Here is an 18,792-nt window from a genome sequence, read left to right as displayed (position 1 = left end):
GCCTCTTTTTTTTTTCTCATTCTTCTCATATTCTGTTTGGCCACCCTGATACTCTGACACAGCTACTGGTATGACCAGAGAAAGTGGGCAAAAGAAAGTTTTTTGCATCTATTATTATGATAATCATGACCAGTGGCTTTTAATATGTATTTATCCCTACCTGACAGAAGATAAATATTCAGTGAAATCATTGCAATTGTTCTCTTCAGTCCTTGACCATGGCACCAAATAGTCTCATTTTCTTTGGGCCTTTTGAAGACCTTTTACCTTGTATTCCATCTTCTGCCCTCCCCACATCATCTCAACACCTCAGCTCCTGCAGCACCTGAGTACAGAATGTGAATTTCCCTCTGCTCACAGGTATCAACATGTTAGCATTGACTGTCTGTATGTATGTAACACGTGTGCCTTGGGCAAAAAGCAGACTGGATGCTGCTTGTAACAGATACAATATCCCCACAATTTTGGGTCCCAAAATATCATCTACAGCCCAACCTAGAGGAGTCACACAGTCCTTCACAATGCACCAAAAGGAGAAGAGAGCCTTTGAAGGACATAGATCTTTCCACACAAAGATTTTGATCAGTAAATCACAGCCTTCTCTTTGCCTGTGTATTTGGCTGATCCTGCCACAGACTTCCCACAAGTATTGCTCTTATTTCTGCTGAATCAGCTGACAATTACGCCCACTGAGCAGATGATAACAAGAGAGAAGTACTTTGTGAGTGTGCAGGGTACAAATGTATCATGTGTATGGAATTGTATCATCTGTATGGAATTGACTGATACAGCTGGAGGAGTTTCTCTGGCCAGATAGTGTCCCTCAGTTCTCAGAGAGGTCAAGAGTAGGACTAGAGACAGTGTCTTCTGATGTAGGGAGAGCCACTGGGAACAGCATCCCCCAGCCATATCTGCATCTCTGTATATCCACAGTGTACTCCATAAACACATTTATCACTCCATGGGCATACATGTTTGATGTACAGGGCTTGTGGTAAAGCTCAGTGCTACTTGCTCTTGCATAACTCCTTTGAGGTTTAGTTGGCTGAACTTTGCTTTTCATAAGTCATTTGATAATATGTAAAACAAAAAAAAAAAAGGGAGGAACATAAAAATTATATTAGGCACACTAATAACAGACTGGGCTTCTAGCTGAGAAACAAGTTGTCATCAGATAGGAAAACACTGGGAGGGGAACAAAGGAAGAAAAAAATTGCTTTTGGATCCGAATAAAGAGGAATGTATTGTTATCATTTGCAGCCACAGAGCGATGCATCTTTTTATTTTTCAGCTATTCTTTGCTGTTGGCGATGACAGGGACACCTTTCCCTGCATCTGGCCAAGCAACTGAGCCAGCTGCTCCCCCAGGAGAGATAATGTCCCTGTTTGTTCATTGTGTGAGTGAGGCAAGAGGAAGCTCTTTGGAATGGCCCTGCTCCACCCTGCCCATAAACACCTGAGTTCACCACCTCCATCTGAATCCCAAACCCATCTCCCTTCCCAGGGAGGAACCTGCAAGGGAGCTGCCATTTTGTCATGGCCCAAAAAAGTGAACACCATGAGGCTGTCCCTGGTCAGTAACTCTGGGTGATGGCTGGAGGCAGTGCAGAGGACACTGGCAATGAATCAGAGAGATCCTCAACATCACTAGGCAAAAGCTAATCTAATTGGTAGCCACCAAGACCTGTTGCCATCTGCTCTTGAGCTGCCTGTCTGAGCCTGGTCCTGAGCTCAAATCTCTGCACAAAGATACAGATCTACAGCATGCCTGTTATCTCTTTTTTTCTTTATGGTCTCAGCAGAATAATTGGGCATTAGATCAGCTCAGAGATGAAACACATCTCCTGCTATACTTAGTAGCTCAGACCAGGATGAAATGGGGTGCTCCACCTTCTCTGGTTGTTGGGGACAGAAACCTCCCTGATTGTGTTCTCTGTATCTGTTCCCCCCATTTGGCTTTCTAGCATTTATAGTCTGTGATTTCATGGAATACACCCCGCTGGAGCTCTCTTCTGGGGCAGTGCTCCTCTTTTTTTCCTTCTCCTTCATGATTTTCTCCCTGACTTAGTGGGGTTTTGCTGTGTTTGTTTTGGTGTGGGACTTTTTCTTCTTTTTTGGGTTTTTTTTTTTTGCTTTTGGAATACGGAATTAATTCCTTCCTCTGAACGTGTGTTAGCTTTTTTTTTTATTTTGTTAGGCCCATATCTCTTTCACCCAATATCTGGGTGAAATATGGATATGAGTAGTTTTCTCCTTCAAATTCCATTGCACCCTGGCTCCACATAGCTGAAGGAGGTAAGAGGGGCTTTTGTTGTACCAGTGGACTTTGCCCATCCCTCTCTGGGTCTGAACAGGCCAGCATTATTTCACAAGTGCTAAATCCACTCACAATGGTTTTAAATGGCTGAGCTGCTGAGCCAGCTGAACAGCAAACACCAGAGGGAAAACCACATTTCGTGAGCGCTTCAGATTCCTTCAGACTCTACGTGGAACCATTAAGAGAGAAGCAAAAGCCCTTTGACACAACTCCCTTCGGCAACTTTTTCACAACCACATGCCAAAAACGGGGGCTGGCTAAGGAATTGGTCCAGAGTCAGCTCCCAGGAATCTAGCAAGTGAAGATGGAGTTCAAATCTGTTTCGGTTAAAAGGAAACAGCAGCATATTGTATTATCTTGTTGCATATTGATCCTTTGCTAGATGTCTCCCTGATCAGTGTGGATTGCCAGTCAAGGTATCACCATGGGCAAAAGATGAGAAAAGCCTCAAGTGCTGTGTTATGTAGGAATAGTTTTTATTGTATTTGTATTTGATAATTATTTTCCTTATTTTTTACAACTAAGTTAAGGAGAACCCAGATTGGATATCTATTGTCTTTTGATAGTAATAGAATAACTAGATCTTCAGCTAACATACCCAGCTAAGAAATATTCAAGAATTCAAACAATTATCCCATTGCGGTAAGAGTGATGAAGGCCTGTCTAAAGGAGCTGCTATTTCTGTCTCTGTCCAGACATATTCCCTGAACAAGTTCTTTCACAATGATCTGGGTTAGCTTAGACACTCAGTAATGCTGGTTTCCTAGCCCAGACAGTCTTGATAGGGTGATTACTTTGAGCATTACATTGAGGCAGCAACAATAATTGATGGTGGTCATGAGGATGAACCTCCCTGCTTCAGCTTCAGTCAGCAAAAACTGTGTGGCCACAGCCTGAAATCACACAGGGACATGCAGGAACATTTCATTTTGAATCAGCCAGAAGGAGGTGCAAAGTTTAAGAGTTGCATCAAGAACCTGTATGGTCATTCTGAGTCAGAATTTCTGTTTGACATAGTTCAGCTTGTTTCACTTTGGCTTTGGGGTTTTGTCCTACACCAGAGTGGTTGGGTGACTCTAGCTCTAGCAAGAAAGAGGTGCAAACACAGCTGTGTGCCTGAACTTTTGAAAGTGTGTGAAAATTTGTTTCCAATTGATGTTGAAGTTAACGTTCAGCAGGGAGGGAATTGTGTGTGGTCTCTTATTGACAGCTCCAGTTAATCCTCTTCTTTACATTGTGTGAAGTAACAGAGTGGTCTCTGGTGACTAAATCAATCTTTAACTGTTTCTTCAAAAATTGAAGGAGATTAAGAATTTAGCCAGAGAGAGCAAATATGAGACCAAAGAACACACTGCTGCTCCATGGCAATTCACCCATGCAGAAATACTCAGTCCTTTCTTCCTTCTGTCACCTTCTGCTGGTGTGTCCTTGGGTACCTCAGTAGTCATTTAACCATCTCTGCCTTGACTTAATATCTGTTAAACAGGCAGGAAAACACCCCTTGCTGCATGTGGAGATTGGGAAATTAAATTCACCAATATTCATAATACGCTTGGAGAACTAGGGACAGCAGAGCTTTGTTCTCACATAAGTCCTGGGAGAATACTGCTGTGCTGTTATTTTCTGCAGAAACATTCCTTCAGTAAAACATAGGTTACAGAAGAATGGTTGGTGACCCTTTGGCTCTTGTTATATTGGTAAGAGCAGTTATTTTTCTCACTTAATCAAGGTCTGTGATGAATTCAGACCTTCTTTAAAATCTCACCAAATATTATTCAATTACGTGACTGCAAAAGAGAAAACTCCTGCAAATATGCATAAATATTAGGGAAAAAATAAAGAGAGCATGATCAAGCCACAAACCAACACATTATCTCATTTTCTTGTTCTCATTTCTCTAAACCTGCCAACAGGATTCCCCCAGAATTTCCAGCACTCACTGAACCTTGACCCAAGCAGCTTCATGAGAAATTTCTTCCCCAAGGGTTATTTTGGATAGAACGTTCTAAGATCCTGAGCATAATGGTTTTCACAGCTCTAATTACAGAGTCACATATCTGATTCACGTAATTTGACGAGGAATTATAGCTTGGCTAGTTCAAAGGAGTGTGTCAAGGTGTATGGTAACTGTTGATGTGGCTCTTGCAGCCTCTGCCCATGAGCCCTTCCATCATCCTGCTGTCCAATCCAAATGTTTCTGTTCTGTGTTTACATACCTGGGGCAGTCTAGATTACAGTAGCAGAGCTCATTTCTTGTATTGCCTTTTCTCAAAAGCAGTTTTATAAACATTTGACTCACAGGCCAGGCATAGGGAAATGGCAGTGAAAATGCCCATTCACCCTTTTGCACTTGGAGAAGCTCACACTTCTGTGTGTGCTCATTGTATGCCTGCAGCAGTGCCCATTTTTGGTTCTCAGAAGAGAAACATAGCAAATTAATGCAGATTTTACAGGAAGGGCTGAGAAATTATGACTTGGACTGGAGGCTTCCATTTTTGGTGGCCCAGTGAGGGGAGATGCTGTACCTGTGTGTCAAACAGAGAGGAGAAGGTGCATTGTTCAGCTCTCAGGCACAGGCTGGAATGAAGCTGAGCAGGCAACTATTTGACAAAAAAATAGAAAAATCCAATTTAGGTGTGTTTTAACAGGTATTTCATGTTGCAGAGGACTTCTACTCACTAATATGTCTCAGTGGGAGGGTTTACTGTTGGCCAGCCAGGTGTTGCCACCACCATAACCAGGGTTATGATTATTCACCAAAACCAACACTCCTTGTGTGCTCGGATCTGCAAGAAATGGATTTTTCTGAAGCACTAAGATTTTTGTTTTTTTTTTGAAGGCTCTTTCTCAGAGCAGACTTTCATTGTCCAGGCCCAAATTACAGATAATGCTCCTGAGGTCAGTGGAGCAGACACTTTGCCACCATTCTAGGAAATGGCTGAAGGAGAGGAGAGATCCTGGAAAACTAGAAAGTACAAACTGGCTGGCAGAAGCAGGCAAACACATGCCCAAACCAGGAACTTGTAAGCACGTCACAGCCTTGAGGGACAAGCTAAAGCCACAAAATACCAAAAAACTGAAAGTCTAACCCAGCTGTGAACACGCTCTCTGCATGCCCTTATCAGGTCTAGACTGAAAGTGGGATGTGAGAAATGGGATTCACTGTGCTAAGGGGGACTTTCCAATTGTTTTGTGGGCATTTTGGAAAAGTCCACAGTTAGACCTATAGCTAACTCTATTTATCTGCCTTTCTAAAATCTGCCTTCTGTACATCTGGTCAAAAACTGAGCACTGGAAGTAAACTCTGCAATTACTTAAAATCTTTTTTCCTTGCAAGTTACTTGTAAACCTGTCTTTATTTCCACAGATGTATTTTCCATTCAAGGTATTCACCAAGCAACTTCTGCCAAAAAATTTCAGTGTAGGGTCTGTTTTCCAGAACGATTATTTTAGCTGTTTACTCTTTTTACTTTTGAAGTATGAATGATTCCCTAAATGGTGAGGTATTACTTCTGCTTCTCATCCCAGAGGATTGTAAATTTTTTTTTTATCCAAAGAGTAAGAAACTATAAAAAGAAAGACACAACCTACAGTATATAACCTCTTTTGCAACACAAATAAGGATGACATTTCATCCGGTGCACATCCCTTAAACACCCATGCAAGAAAACATAAAAATATAAATCTAATAAAACTGTGGAGCCATTCAGTATCAGCCCCAGTCTTTGCTCTGCTCTGCAATATTCATCTGGGGCTCTAACAGACCTAGCAGTGTGAGTGTTACTGATTTCAGCTGTCCACAGAGCTTTTCCTGGTTACTGCTGCTGTGGTGGAACGGATGTTGTCTCAGTCACTCCCATTCAAAGGCTGGGACATTAGCTTCAATCCCAATGAAACAGGGTTGTGTTAAGATGCCAGATCGTGAGCTGCAGCAGCTGAGGTACACAGCTAAACAGATTTAATGGTTTTTTTGCTGCTGAAAAGAACTGTCCTGTATGGCTCCCTCCTCCTTTCTGCCCTCTGCAAATCTCTGTGGAAGGGGTGGAGGTGAGAGTCAGAGGGGACAATAGAATAAAGAAGTGCAGACAAATCAGCCATACTTCTGATTTATAAACCCGTGTTTCCTGAAGTAAAAGGAAATTGGTGATGGGATCCTGTTGGATTATCTTGTTTGTATCCCAAATGTATTTTTCTGATTCCAGCTATCTCAGGATGTGCTCTACTATACCTCACCAGGATACTGGTCTCTGCCTGGTTTCTTGTCCATGGCAGGTGTTTAATAGAGGAAGGTGAAAGTTTCACTTGGAAGCCTCAAATAGAGATGTGTGGGGAGAAAAAATGCATCATTCAAACGAAATAATGTCAAAGCTTTGTCTTTTAATAGCCAAATTAAATTTTTAATTACAATATTTAATTCCAGTTTTATGTATTTTCTTAGCACTTGACTGGCTGGCATAAATCAGGTAAGGATGCACAGTCTTATGCCTATTTTCTATTTCAGCACCATTTCCTTTTTGAATCTCTCTCTGTACAGTTTGAGGTTTTGTGGGTCTCCCTAGAAGTCAGAATGGGAAAACAGACTCCTTTGAAACACACAGAACAAGAGTATTTTTGTAAAGGAGAGAGGGGATTAATGGGAGATATTTCTTGCTGTTAAAAAGCAGTACTAGGTGTCCCTTATGGAGAGCTGGTGTATAACTACTTTAATGCAAGCTACCACTTGTAGTCTGGTCAGCAATTGTGCCATTGCCTGTAGGGAACTGAAAAGCATATTTATTTTTATCCTGCTATTAGGTTATGAGATTTTAAGGTACCTTTTTTAGCTTGCATAACTGTAAATATTGTTACTGGACCTCTCGACCTCTTTTCAATGTTTGCTTGCTCCAATATTTGACCTTCTAACCTGCCCCAGGAGATGGCAAATTCCACAAGCTGATGACACAATGGATGAGGGAGTCCTGTTACAGACACTTTCAATTTTGCTGAGTGAGCTCCTGTTCATGCTTCAGAATAAGCAAAAATCGTTGGGGACTGATCAGTTCTCCTTAGAGCCTTCTTAAATCTTGATTGCCTCTTCCTGCTGTCTCCTACATGAGGACAAAGGTCCATTGTTTTCATTTTAGTTACCTGCCCAGCCTGTCCATGTAAATGTTGTGTGAGAAATGCTAGGAGGTACTGCACAACTACTTTGGGCACAGGACCCTCTATAAATAAAAATTCCTATTTCTGTGCTGTATCATAGTTAACTTTCATGATGTTCCTACTTCTCCATCCAGGAGCTCTTTGAGGAGGAGTGAGTCATACATTAGAGTGTGCAGTGCATATTTCCCCCAAGATTTTCCTAAACCCACGGCTGGAAACTTCCAGGAAGATACCAGCTCTGCATTCACTGCTCAGAGCAGGGACTCAAAAGAGGCTTTTAGAGGTACTTTCCACTGAAAAATAATTTTTTTTTTTCTCTGCCACTGCCCACTCCTCCCCTCACCTCACACTTGTCAAGCCACGTCATTGACAGGAGTCTCTGCTTGTCTCAGCTATTGTCCTGAATCCTGACTAGGGATTCTGCCAACTGCACCAATTTGTCATGAATCAGGATTTAGATCACTTCAAGGATCATCATCAAAGAGATTTGTGAAAGTGATTTGAATATGATGTTGTAAAAATATGACTTAAACAGTTTGATGGCAAGCTTCATTCTGTTATTGCACATCACAATCATTTGAACAATGATTCAAAACTACCAAGGCACAAGTCGAAGTTACCAAGAAAAAAACATCAAAATTACCAAGATAAAATCAAAGTTACCAGGACACAAATCAGAGTTACCATACTACAAGGTTATGTGCAGTATCAATCACTTACCAAAGATATGCTGCTGGTAAAAGGTCTCTGCTTTGAGGAGCAACCTTGAGGGTCGTCACAGTGCAAGGGGAAATCACTGCCATGCAGTCAGGCTGCTTAGCCAGGAGAGCTCAAAGAAGGCTCACTCAGGCCTTTATTTATAGAATAAAGTGGTTGGCTTGTAGTCAAATTACATGTGATAGTGAAGGTATGCATGAGACTCCTTGTACCCACAACTTGCTTTGTTCCTTGATAAATGAGTCTTGGAAAAGCCACTCTCTATTCATGTGTTAATCGCATGATTGGTGTTCCAAGCTCATGCCTCGATGCTCACTGGGTCAACTCTGCTCTTTTGTGGGTTTTCAGAAAGCAGATAGGAACCAGAGGAGTTCCTGGTCCAATTGCAGCTTATGCCTTTACGTCCTTTGGAGTCTGAACCAAACTATTTTCATTTAGTTCAGGGGCTTTAGGCGTCACAAAGGGAGGTTGTATGTAACACTCACTCTCCTAGCACTGTGCATTTCCCCATCACAAATATGCAGGAATCTGTGTGCATTCACCTGTGTTTTGTACAGCCTGGTGGCTTCCCTGGGAGGTGTCACAAGGGAAATCTTAGCAGCATAGTTATTCTTGGGCAGTCTGTGTAGCAGTGAGCACTCCACACCTTCCTGCTCTAGAAACCTTCCTGCTCTTTTCAATCTTGCAACTCAAGGAACCCTTGACCTTCTGGGCTTACTTCAGTATTGTAAAGGCTGAAGAAGCTGGTGATCACTTTTGGCTCTTCATTTAACCTCAAGACAGGTTGAAAGAGAAAACTCTAAACCCCAGATTTTTCAGTAGTTTATGAGAATTTTAATCAGTGAAGCTGATTTCTTTTCATTTATTTTACCTGGACTTCAAATTCATGATAGACCTGAAACTTTCCATTGAATGGGGTGATTTAATAATATACAAGTAGTTAATTTGACTTTTTATCTAGCATATTTTTTGTCCTCTTCTCTCTCTCTTTATCCTCAGTTCCTGGCTTAATGATGTCTATATTTTCCCCCGTATTATCTAATTCTAGGAAATCCTTACCTTTATCTCTCCCAGCCCTTAATACAGTACATTTTCACCAACTGTCATAGTTACCTGTGCATCGTCCTCATTTATTGTGTCTCTTATTGAACATAGCTACTGCTAGGTCTTCAAAAGCTGCTCTGCACCTCATATCTCAGTGAGATACATTCTGCAGTTCTGGGGAGTCTCAGTCCTTCTTTCCAGTTAAGGATAATTGTCCTGATTATTTCCAAGGGCACAAATTGTACAATTTTCATTTCTTTGACATTGGCCAAAGAAAGAAAATTTGTGACCCCAGACAGACTTCCCCACTGTGAAGTCTAAGGATGATTAAGACCATTTCAGACAGAAAAATCAGCTGCAAAATTTCAGCCCTGATGCCACCTACTCAGGGCTGGAAGCTGTGCCCTAGGCAATGCTTCATATTCTTTCCTTCTCCACAGCTGTCTGAAGTGCAGATCTGGACTTGAACTTCTGAGATTTGATGGGCTTTTGATTCCATTTCATCTCTAACAGTCTCTTTTTTCCAAAGCCTTGGGTAGTTGCCCTTTCCGAGAACGCACGCTGCGCACCAGAAACACCCTTCTCAAAAAACACAAACACTCAGAATAGGAACACAGAGAACTGAAAGAGCTTCACCAAGAAGTTTTGTTTCTCTATAAACTCTGCATAGGAAACCTTGGCCTCTGCACTCCCTCAGTATTTGCTGTATTTATTTCTTTTTCTCCTCTCCAGATTGAGAGTACTTTCTGCCAAACAGAGAAAGGCTTTGTGAGATGAGGGATAGATCAGACTTATGCAGCTTGTAGAGTGTGTGCTGCCTCCTTCTGAGGGCTGAAGGCTAATCTCTTCCTCTGCTGCCCCTCCTTCCCTAAAAAGCATCTCTTTTTAGTAATATCCCTCTTCTTACCCTTAGTTTTTTGTTTAAAAGGCTCGTAACTACTTTTGGCAGAACACAGCAGACATCTTGCCGCTGATTTTTCTTCAAAGGACAGCAGAGGAAAAAAGCAGAACTGAGTTTTCAAAGGAAACTGGCTGCCAAAGCTGAGGAGCAAATGATAGGAGCAGCGGATATTTCCCCCAAACTGGTGATGTTCCCTCCCGCTTCTCCTCCCCATGGCTATCTCCCCAAGAAGGACTCACGTGAGGGTTGGTGCTCTCCCTTTCCGAGGCCATCCCGCTGTCCCCAGGTCTGTCCCTCAGCAGCCAGAGCAGGACAGAGCTCTCAGTGCTCCCGGAGACTCTCTCTGCTGGACCAGGAGGCGCAGCTGCTGAACAGACCTGCTATTCAGTGCCGGCGGCCGCCCGCCTTGGCATCGGCTGGGGGACGAGAGAGGGGGTGGCAGCCAATTCTTCTTTGTCCAGGCAGCCCTGGAACAAGTGCCCCTCTTAGACTTTCCATGACACTCGTGTTCATTGCATGTCTGCTACCTCTGCGAGGCCAGCTGAGCCCCATGAGCTCACTTGGGCAGGGACGTGGTGATGCAGCCAGTGTACCAAGAGGTTCCTGGCATGGGCTGTGCAGCCACAGCAGCCATCCCAATCTCTGCCCTCTCTCCCCAGCACGCAGCACAATGTACAGATGAAAAACTAAGGGGTGAAGAAATAAGGTCCAGGATGTTGTGCCTGCTGCTGCTGAGATAGCGTTACATTTCAGTGAAAATTTACACTTTACTCTTTTTACAGTCCCTTCTTCTCATTTTTCTCCTCAGCCGAAATGCCCTTCCTTTCCCCTCCCCAACACTTTTTTTTTCAGTTGAATTTGATATGTCTGGTCTTAGCTGAAATGAAATCTTGCTTTTTGCTGAAGTTAAAAACAACTGTGAATGACAGTGGAATGGAAATGTGTGCAGCCAGAATCAAGTCACAGTGTAGAAAAACATATTATTATTAGGTGGGTTCCTCACGCAGAAAAATCAGCAATGATTCTCTAGATTTTAAAGAAAATGCTACTCTGTGCTACTTGCAAATCAGGTAGACGTCTTTGGCTTTTGAAGGAGAATTTCTGTAGCTACAGTAGCATAGAAAATGTATGGTAAGAAATATATTCTGTTTAAACAGTTCAGCCAAATGCATGTTCTAATACTCCAGCCTGCCTAAAAGTGCTGACAAGTCTGTCAGTAGACGATCCTGTTGCATTGATGCTTCCCAGCAAAAGGCCTCATTTTGCAGTGAAAATACTAGTGCTTAGTACTGCAAGTTCATTTCAAAGTGCTGATGAATTTAACCTCTCTGCATTCCTCTTGAACAGCTTTTTTTTTTAACTTATAGATGTGTGAGCTGAAGCAGGGAGATGTATTTAGGGACTGGGCTGGTGTTAAGCAGGAAAACAGGGCTAGGTTACAGCTCATTTCATCCTTAGGATTTGGCCTAAGGCTGAAAGCCCATCAGGAACCATGAGGCTGATCCTACAACCAAAAGCCACCAGCAAGGTTCCTACTTTTGAATGAAAATTAAGATCCCTGTTTCTTGTTATCACTGAAGTGATTGTCTGAATTCTGCAGGGAAGAGGAGGTGAGGGGAAAGAGGTTACTCATTGCTACTCTCCAGTACCTGTTAGCTTTTTCCTTCTTTTTTTCTTGCTATGAAGGGCATTTAACCCCAAATGCAGCCATCTGCTGCTGCTGTTGATGTGCTGTCCTGATAGGAACCTGTACATTAACTAAAATTCTCTGTGACTATACTATTGCACAGATGTTAATATAGATAATTACCTGTTTTAATTTACTTTTTTTTTACAGTATTCTATAAAAAGATGTTATAGTTGATCAAGTTATAAATACATGTTGCTTATTAATAGATAATTTACACTGGGTGGGTGCCAACAGTGTTTGTTAAGGCACTCCTGGGAGTTAAAAGGACTTCATGTTGCACAGGTCCTTTGTGAACAGGATTCCAGCAAGCAGCCCATGAAAGCTGGCCAAAGTTTTTTGAGTTTCTATATGTGACATAACCATAAAACCAACTGCAAAATATTTCTAGTGGTGGGACAAGAATGAAGTATCTATGATTTCATTTAGCAGATAAACAAGTATTAGCAGAGCACAGATTCCAGTCAGGACTGCATGATATATACCAATGTGTCTTTTTAAAACTATCTTTTCTGAATGTGTCTAAAAGCCATGTTAGGAGCTCTTCCTTTTAGCACACTCTCCAGAGAGGTATTGCAAAGAGTAGTAATCTTGTACTATGCCCTCAGAGTAACTACAGCAATCAGTCAAAACTTATGGTAACCCCTGTGTCCTTTTAGGTACTTCAATCAAACCAGGTCCTCACTGCCCTCTCCCAGGGAAACATGAGTCTTTCTGCAATGTGTATTAGTGGTAATGGCTGTAGCAGCCACCCTGGAAGTATCAGGAGCCAAATATATTAAAATGAGAAAACTTCAAATGATATAATTTCTCTTGGAAATGATTTGTCTGTGTCATTGATAGCAAAGTTAAGAGCCAAAAAATGTGAGAAGAGAGAGGAGTGGGTTTGTTTTAAAGTGGATTATAATAGCTGCCCAAGAAAGGAGTGCCTTAATGAACACAGTAATTTAGATATACTTGTTTCTAAATGTGATTAAAAAGAACAACATTTTTCAAAATATCTTTCCAGTAACTCTTAATTATAATGCAAGAATGCAAGAATTGTAATGGTCCAAAGACTCAGGCATAGAAAATGCAGCCCAACTGCTAGAAGGAATGGTGTGACATAAGTAGCAGCACTCACCAGTTTTAGACTAAACAGCCCCTGAACTTTCTTCCAGTCTTTTGTATAACATAAGACAAGTGGGACACCTTAAAAACCTGGCTGTTCTAACAGCTGTTGATTGATTAGAGAGTTTTTCAGCTAATGTATGCTAGAGAAGGATGGGGGAAGAGCAGTGCTCCTTGAAAGGAGGGTGGGGAGTATCTGGGGCATGACGGAAAACAAGTCTGTGATTTTCCTTGCGAGATCAGCCCACGGCAGCCGAGAGCAGAGGGGAGGCTCTGTGCATCAGCCACATTCACTCGGGAGGAGCTCACATGGCAGAGCTGCTTATTTCCACCCCCATCCTCTTTCCTCCCTTATGCCAGCCAAAGTGCTTGTGCAGCCACCCAAGAAACCAGACAGAACTTCTTCCAGCTGGAAGGAAAAATAAAGTTGCAGGCTATTTTTTTGGCTGGGAGCAGCTCCCTGACCTGGTTCCGCACAGAACTGCGCAAACACTTCCACTGGCAGTGGGGAGGGCGTCCGGTGGGAAATGGAAAAAGCAGCTGGGAGTGGAGGAGGGTGGGGACAAGTCGGTTCTAGCAGCATTGCTGCTGGATGTGTAACCAGAGCACTGCAGTGCTGGTGCCACCACTGGGGCTGGTGCCTGACAGGGAACGTGGGGAGAAGAGCTGGAATTTGTGGGCTTCAGCTCTATGCAGTGGAGACAAGTGGCAGCAGAAAGCTGGCCATGCTTCATGAGAAACCAAATGCACCTGATTTCTGCAAAAACCACTCTGCTCTCCACTCTCAGAGTATCCAAGCTGGCAACAGTTTTGTAGGACAGCTGCACTTCTAGCAGGGTGACTTCTCAACTCTTCCGAGGCCTTCATCTTGTATTTCAAAAGTGGTTTGGGTTTGGTTTTGAGACACTCTTTCTCCACCCTGTAATTTTGGGCAACCTCTGCTCTTATCTCAGGAGACAAGAACTCTACTGATCTACCATGGGTGCATTCACCTGACTCCCTGGGAAGATAAGAATACAGCCTGACCTGTTTAGCCTTACAGAATGAAAACCAAGAGGGATACTGATGCCAGCTTCTGAACTGGAAAACTCTAGAGAGATGGAAATGCAGCAATAGCACGGGAACTAATTAATAAACTGGCCAAGAAAAAATGCTGGGTTAGAGGGTAGAGGAAGGTTCTTGGCTGCCTAAGTGCTGATGGCCTGAAGAAATCAGCCAGTGAGAGTAGCAAGGACAAGCAAGTGAACCAGAGTGGAGGTGAAGTTTGCTGAGTTTGCCTCAAGGATTACCTGATGTGGCTGCTTGTGACAGCCAGGGAGTGTCCCTGCTAACCACTCTTGTCCCAGGTCCTATTTTCTGTGTTTCATTGGAGGATTTCTTGGAAAAACAAAACTCAGCATAATCGTGGTGCATGCAAAAGTGAAGGCAAGTGACTAGGAAGGCAAAAGCCCATTTTCTGTGGTTTCTTTAGGAATATTAGTCCTCTTAATAACTGGTAGGGTTATAGTTCCTGCTTGGCCAGACTAGCTTCACCTTTTATAGGAGAGAACCACAGAGAGCAGCCTGGTGTTTAGAAGAGTAATAATCTCAAGGAAGGCTCTGGAGGCAAGGAACACACACATGCAAATTCTCCCAGAGGGTGATAAATGAACATGTACTTCTCCGATGAATCATTAAGTGTTATGAAAGCAAGGCTAGAAAGGATATTAAGGAGTCACCAATTCCTTCTCCAGCTCCAAGAGCAAGGCAGGTCAGTGGTACTTGCCCCATTAACACAGATGTTGATCCAGCCTGCTTTGAAAGTGCTCCAGACATGTTGATTTCCAAGGCAACCTGTCCCAGTGCTTCAGTAACACCATTTTAACAGTTACAAGTGGTTTTGCTGATATTTAATAAAAAAAAAAAAGTCCCTGCTGCAATTTTAGCTGGTTATTCTTATCCTCTCCACGTGGGAGAGAAGAGATTATTTCCTTCCTCTTTGCTACAGTCGTTTACATTTTTGAGGACTGTTATCATGTCTCTGCTCAGTCTTCTCTGTATTTAAGAAAACAAAAATTCTTTTGCCGTCTCCTCATAGGGCATATTTCATAGATCTCTCTGAGTGCTGTTGTTGCTATCTGAACTCTTTCCTGTTAAATTATCAGAGACTTTTGGATTGTTGGGAGTCTGCATTAGCACAGGTGAAAATGGTGAGAGAAATAACAGAGGAATAATCTGTGTATATGGATTGATAATGGGAGTCTGGAGCACAGACTGTAATTTTTGTGGGGTCTGACTGAGCAGAAGTTTTCTGTTTGTCCTTGAGAGAAAAATCACTCTTTTCCTCCAGAAGGCCAGGACAGATACTAGACCAAAAAAAAATTCTTCTAGAACTCTTCAACTTTTTAAAATGTTGTGGTGAACCATAGTCAGAGTGAGAATAAAGGTGGATCAGGTTGTAAGGAATCCAAGGTCACCTCCTGAAGATCACATAACTGACTATTGATGATTCCCAGAAATCCTAGCAGCCCAGACTTGCTTTGTTTCACAAAGGAAGGATTTTTCCCATTTGGAGAATAGTTTCTTAAGCTTCAGTGTTCTTTCCTGGTTGCTAGACTAATAGATTTTTTTTCTCCCTTGGTCAAAAATCTGCAGTGGAAATATAGATTAAGAATATTAATTAACCCTGGCAGAAGATATCACTCCAGAAACAGGGAATTTAGTCGGACTATAGCCTGACTGGTAGTTTCTTGAGCTCTTTGAGAGCTTGAGTGGACAAATAACTCCCATGTCAATCCTTATCTTCAACACGGGAAGGTGTGAGAGGTTAGAAAAGGGTTATGTGCATTCCAACACACACCCCCTCTCTTTAGCAGCTCAGCCACAGCCTACAGAAATTACAGGTTGCTTCATGCTTTCTTTTTGCTCTCCTTAGCTCAAGACAGACTGATACTTGAGACTTTTTCAACACCAGTGGGTCAGGAGGCACACTTGTGTGCCCTCCCACCACACACACACACAGAGCCCCCTTTACATGATCATTACCGACATTGCATGAACTTTTAGTGAGTTTTTTTCTGAGTTCTCAAGTGATAACCAAAACATTTTCCATTTTACTTCTAAGCCTGAAACTCACTGATACCCAGATTTCCTTGTGGATATTTCTACTGACTTCAGTTCTTACTGTCTTGGTCCACATCTGAGTTTGGCCTCAGCAGTGTTTCCCAGCCTTGCTCTGCCTGGCAGCTTTGAAAGCCGTTTTCCAGGGTAAATCTTGGAAAACTCATCTGATTAGGGGTCCCTCTTACAGGCTCCTTTAGCTTTTCTTCTGAAAGTCTCTGAATCTGGCCCTTGGGAACTGGGAAAATAAGAATCTTCCTCTCTTCCCCCTTTCTGCTTGAACCAAGTCTTCCCTGACTCTGACAAACCAAGTCTTCCCTGGCAGCGAATATTCCCATGAGCACACTTTGCACACTGTGAACAAATGCTGCCTGGTTCCCTGTGTGGCATTTCACCTGCAGGATATTTTACCAAGGACCTAGAATTTGGAGCTCAAACACAATTGGGGTGTTCACACAGGCTAATTCATAATATTTGCTGGAGTTGAAAGCATTTTGAAAGCAAGAAGGGAATAAATTCTCTGCAGTGAACAAATCCCAGATTCCTTCTCTTGCACCCTCCCTCCTTCCACTGCTCACCCCCATCTCTCCACCTGTAATTAGAGAGAACTGACCCAGCAATAAGCCAAGAGGTAAATCTGGAAATGGTATGTTAATGGCATTCCCTTCTGCCACCTTTGTTTATTCCCATCCTAATGCCATACACTAAATATAAATTACTCTCTCCCTTCCCCCATCTCTGCCCTCCTGACAAAGTTTCCAAATAAACCTTGAAAGCCACTATCAGTTGTAAAACGTCTAATCAATGAAAGACACTGGAGTCAGTAATATGAAACCCTTTGCCTCAAGATCTCAGAGTTTCTTACTGAACTTCAGTCTGTAAGGTCAGGCATTCTCGCTGCTGTTTGGCTTGATGTTCATTGAATGCAAAATCAAACAAGGGGCAACCCTGAGTAGGTTATTCCTCTGTTTACAAAGCAAGCAGCTTACTGACTTCTGGCAAAGTAGAGTTTAAAAGGGCATCCTCACCTAAAGGGCCATGGAGAAAAATAGGGAGATATTTTGTACAGCAGGACCTGGAGCAGCATTCTCAGTGGGCTGCCTTGTCCCCAGAGTGTTGGGGACAGTGAGCTCCAGACAGCTGGAGCAGCAGTGACTGCAAGACAGTGAAAGACATAATTTGCAAATAAGTGTTTTAAAAGAAAAGCATGTGGAGGATAACTAAAGTCAGTACCTCCTGCAAAGCCCCTTAAAATCCACAAAAAGTCCCTTTGACTACAGCTAGCTTTACAGCAGCCCTGAAGGGATACAGCAGCACAGGGGGAGATTCCATCAGTATTTGAAACAGGAGGGAGGAGGGAAGTTATTTAACAAGGGAAAAACACAAGTAAAGTGGGATGAAATAAAACCAGCAGCACCTGACAATGACAAATGCAAAATTTACTAATGTTTTGGCATCGTGTCTCCAGGAAGGGTAAGACCCATGTTTTTACAATGGTTCTAATTTGATGTGATCTAGCTCTGAGAAGTGTACAGCAACCAGACAAAATAATAGGGATTTTATGGTGGAAGGTGGGATTAGGAAATTCAATGCAGTTATTGGATTTGTGTCTTGAATGCACTTTTGGGGTTTTCTTGTGGAGTTCCAAGGGCAAACAGAATTTTTCAGGCTCAAAAGTGGTTTCTGGACTGACATTTATGCACACGTTTTTCCTCCCTGCTAGGATCTCCCTACAACACATGAGGACGGAGAGGTTTTAAAGCCTGGTGTCTTCAAACAATTTTGTCAACAAGCAGCTGGGATTTGTTTACATTTTAAAGACAGTCTATTTAGTTAAATTGCCAAGTGTTACAAGTGTTGTGGTTATGGCAATGCCTCAGGTCAAGACCAGAGATACAAAGTGCAATAATGTATATTATTGGGAAGGTTCTGTTACTGAGGAAAAACCACCCTGCAGTCAGCGGAAAGACTTTCTCTGTCTTTCAAGGGCTTAAGAGCAAACACGTACTGATCCAGTAACTACGTGCAAAATATGTATTTATTTGCAGTCAAACTCCATTTTTTGTGTTGCAAATTGCAAATCAAATACTTGTGCTTCATCTGGTTTAACAGGTATTTTACATTACTTGGTGCAGACACAAGAGCTACTAAAGACTTTTTGCTTTACTTTGCCCCTTCCTCAGCATTTGTGTTATTGTGAGAAGCTCTTTTAAAGATATTTTGCAGTGAAATTTCCCAGTGGAATGGAGGAATTTCAGGCCTGACAGTGAAAATCACTGGTCTGTACAGTTTTGATCCTGAATCAGATGCAAGTATTTCACTGGGGTGGTTCCAAAGGCTTTGCTGGAATCCCTCTGATTTACACCCATATGAGATCAGCATTAGGCCCCAGTGTTTTCATTTTTCATTTGTTATTCTTGGCCCTAGTGTCCTTTTACCACTGTTGAATACAATGTTCCTAAAACACCAGATGTGCTTGAGAGATGAGGGAATGTGGCAAAAAAATAGATTGCAGTGATTCACTAAACAACACATGATCTTCTTTTGCTCTGTCATCTGAATTCTGGGCTTTTACAGCAGTATAACTGCATTTATTTCTACAGGACTGTTTCTTATTACCATTGGGAAATGAAGTTGTAAATCCTTCCTGGTCTAAGTACTTAACAGGATCATTGCATTATGCTCAGTATTAGCTTGTACAGTGACTGATGCTTAATATTATTTTGTGAAAATTTAGGATTTCAAATCACTCTTATAATATTTCAATCACTATAT

At 42.3% G+C, this 18,792-nt stretch overlaps 1 protein-coding gene across 2 annotated transcripts in view; it reads right to left on the bottom strand.

Annotated features, from left to right (window-relative positions):
• Positions 1-10,522, bottom strand: part of NINJ2 (ninjurin 2) — a 39,069-nt gene extending 28,547 nt beyond the window's left edge. Inside the window, exon 1 of one of the 2 annotated variants that reach the window (XM_085049409.1) lies at positions 10,361-10,522. In XM_085049409.1, the coding sequence (XP_084905535.1) occupies positions 10,361-10,393 (33 nt within the window). In that variant the 5' untranslated portion in view covers positions 10,394-10,522. Of the gene's footprint in view, positions 1-8,179; positions 8,300-10,360 lie in introns of those variants that run through there. The other variant, XM_085049410.1, reaches the window with a different exon arrangement.
• Positions 10,523-18,792: the final 8,270 nt, after the last annotated feature.

The sequence above is a fragment of the Lichenostomus cassidix genome, chromosome 1Ab (assembly GCF_008360975.1).
Source record: "Lichenostomus cassidix isolate B80296 chromosome 1Ab, HeHo_3.0, whole genome shotgun sequence".
NCBI classification, from domain to species: Eukaryota; Metazoa; Chordata; class Aves; order Passeriformes; family Meliphagidae; genus Lichenostomus; species Lichenostomus cassidix.
This window is presented reverse-complemented; position numbering and strand designations above follow the sequence as displayed.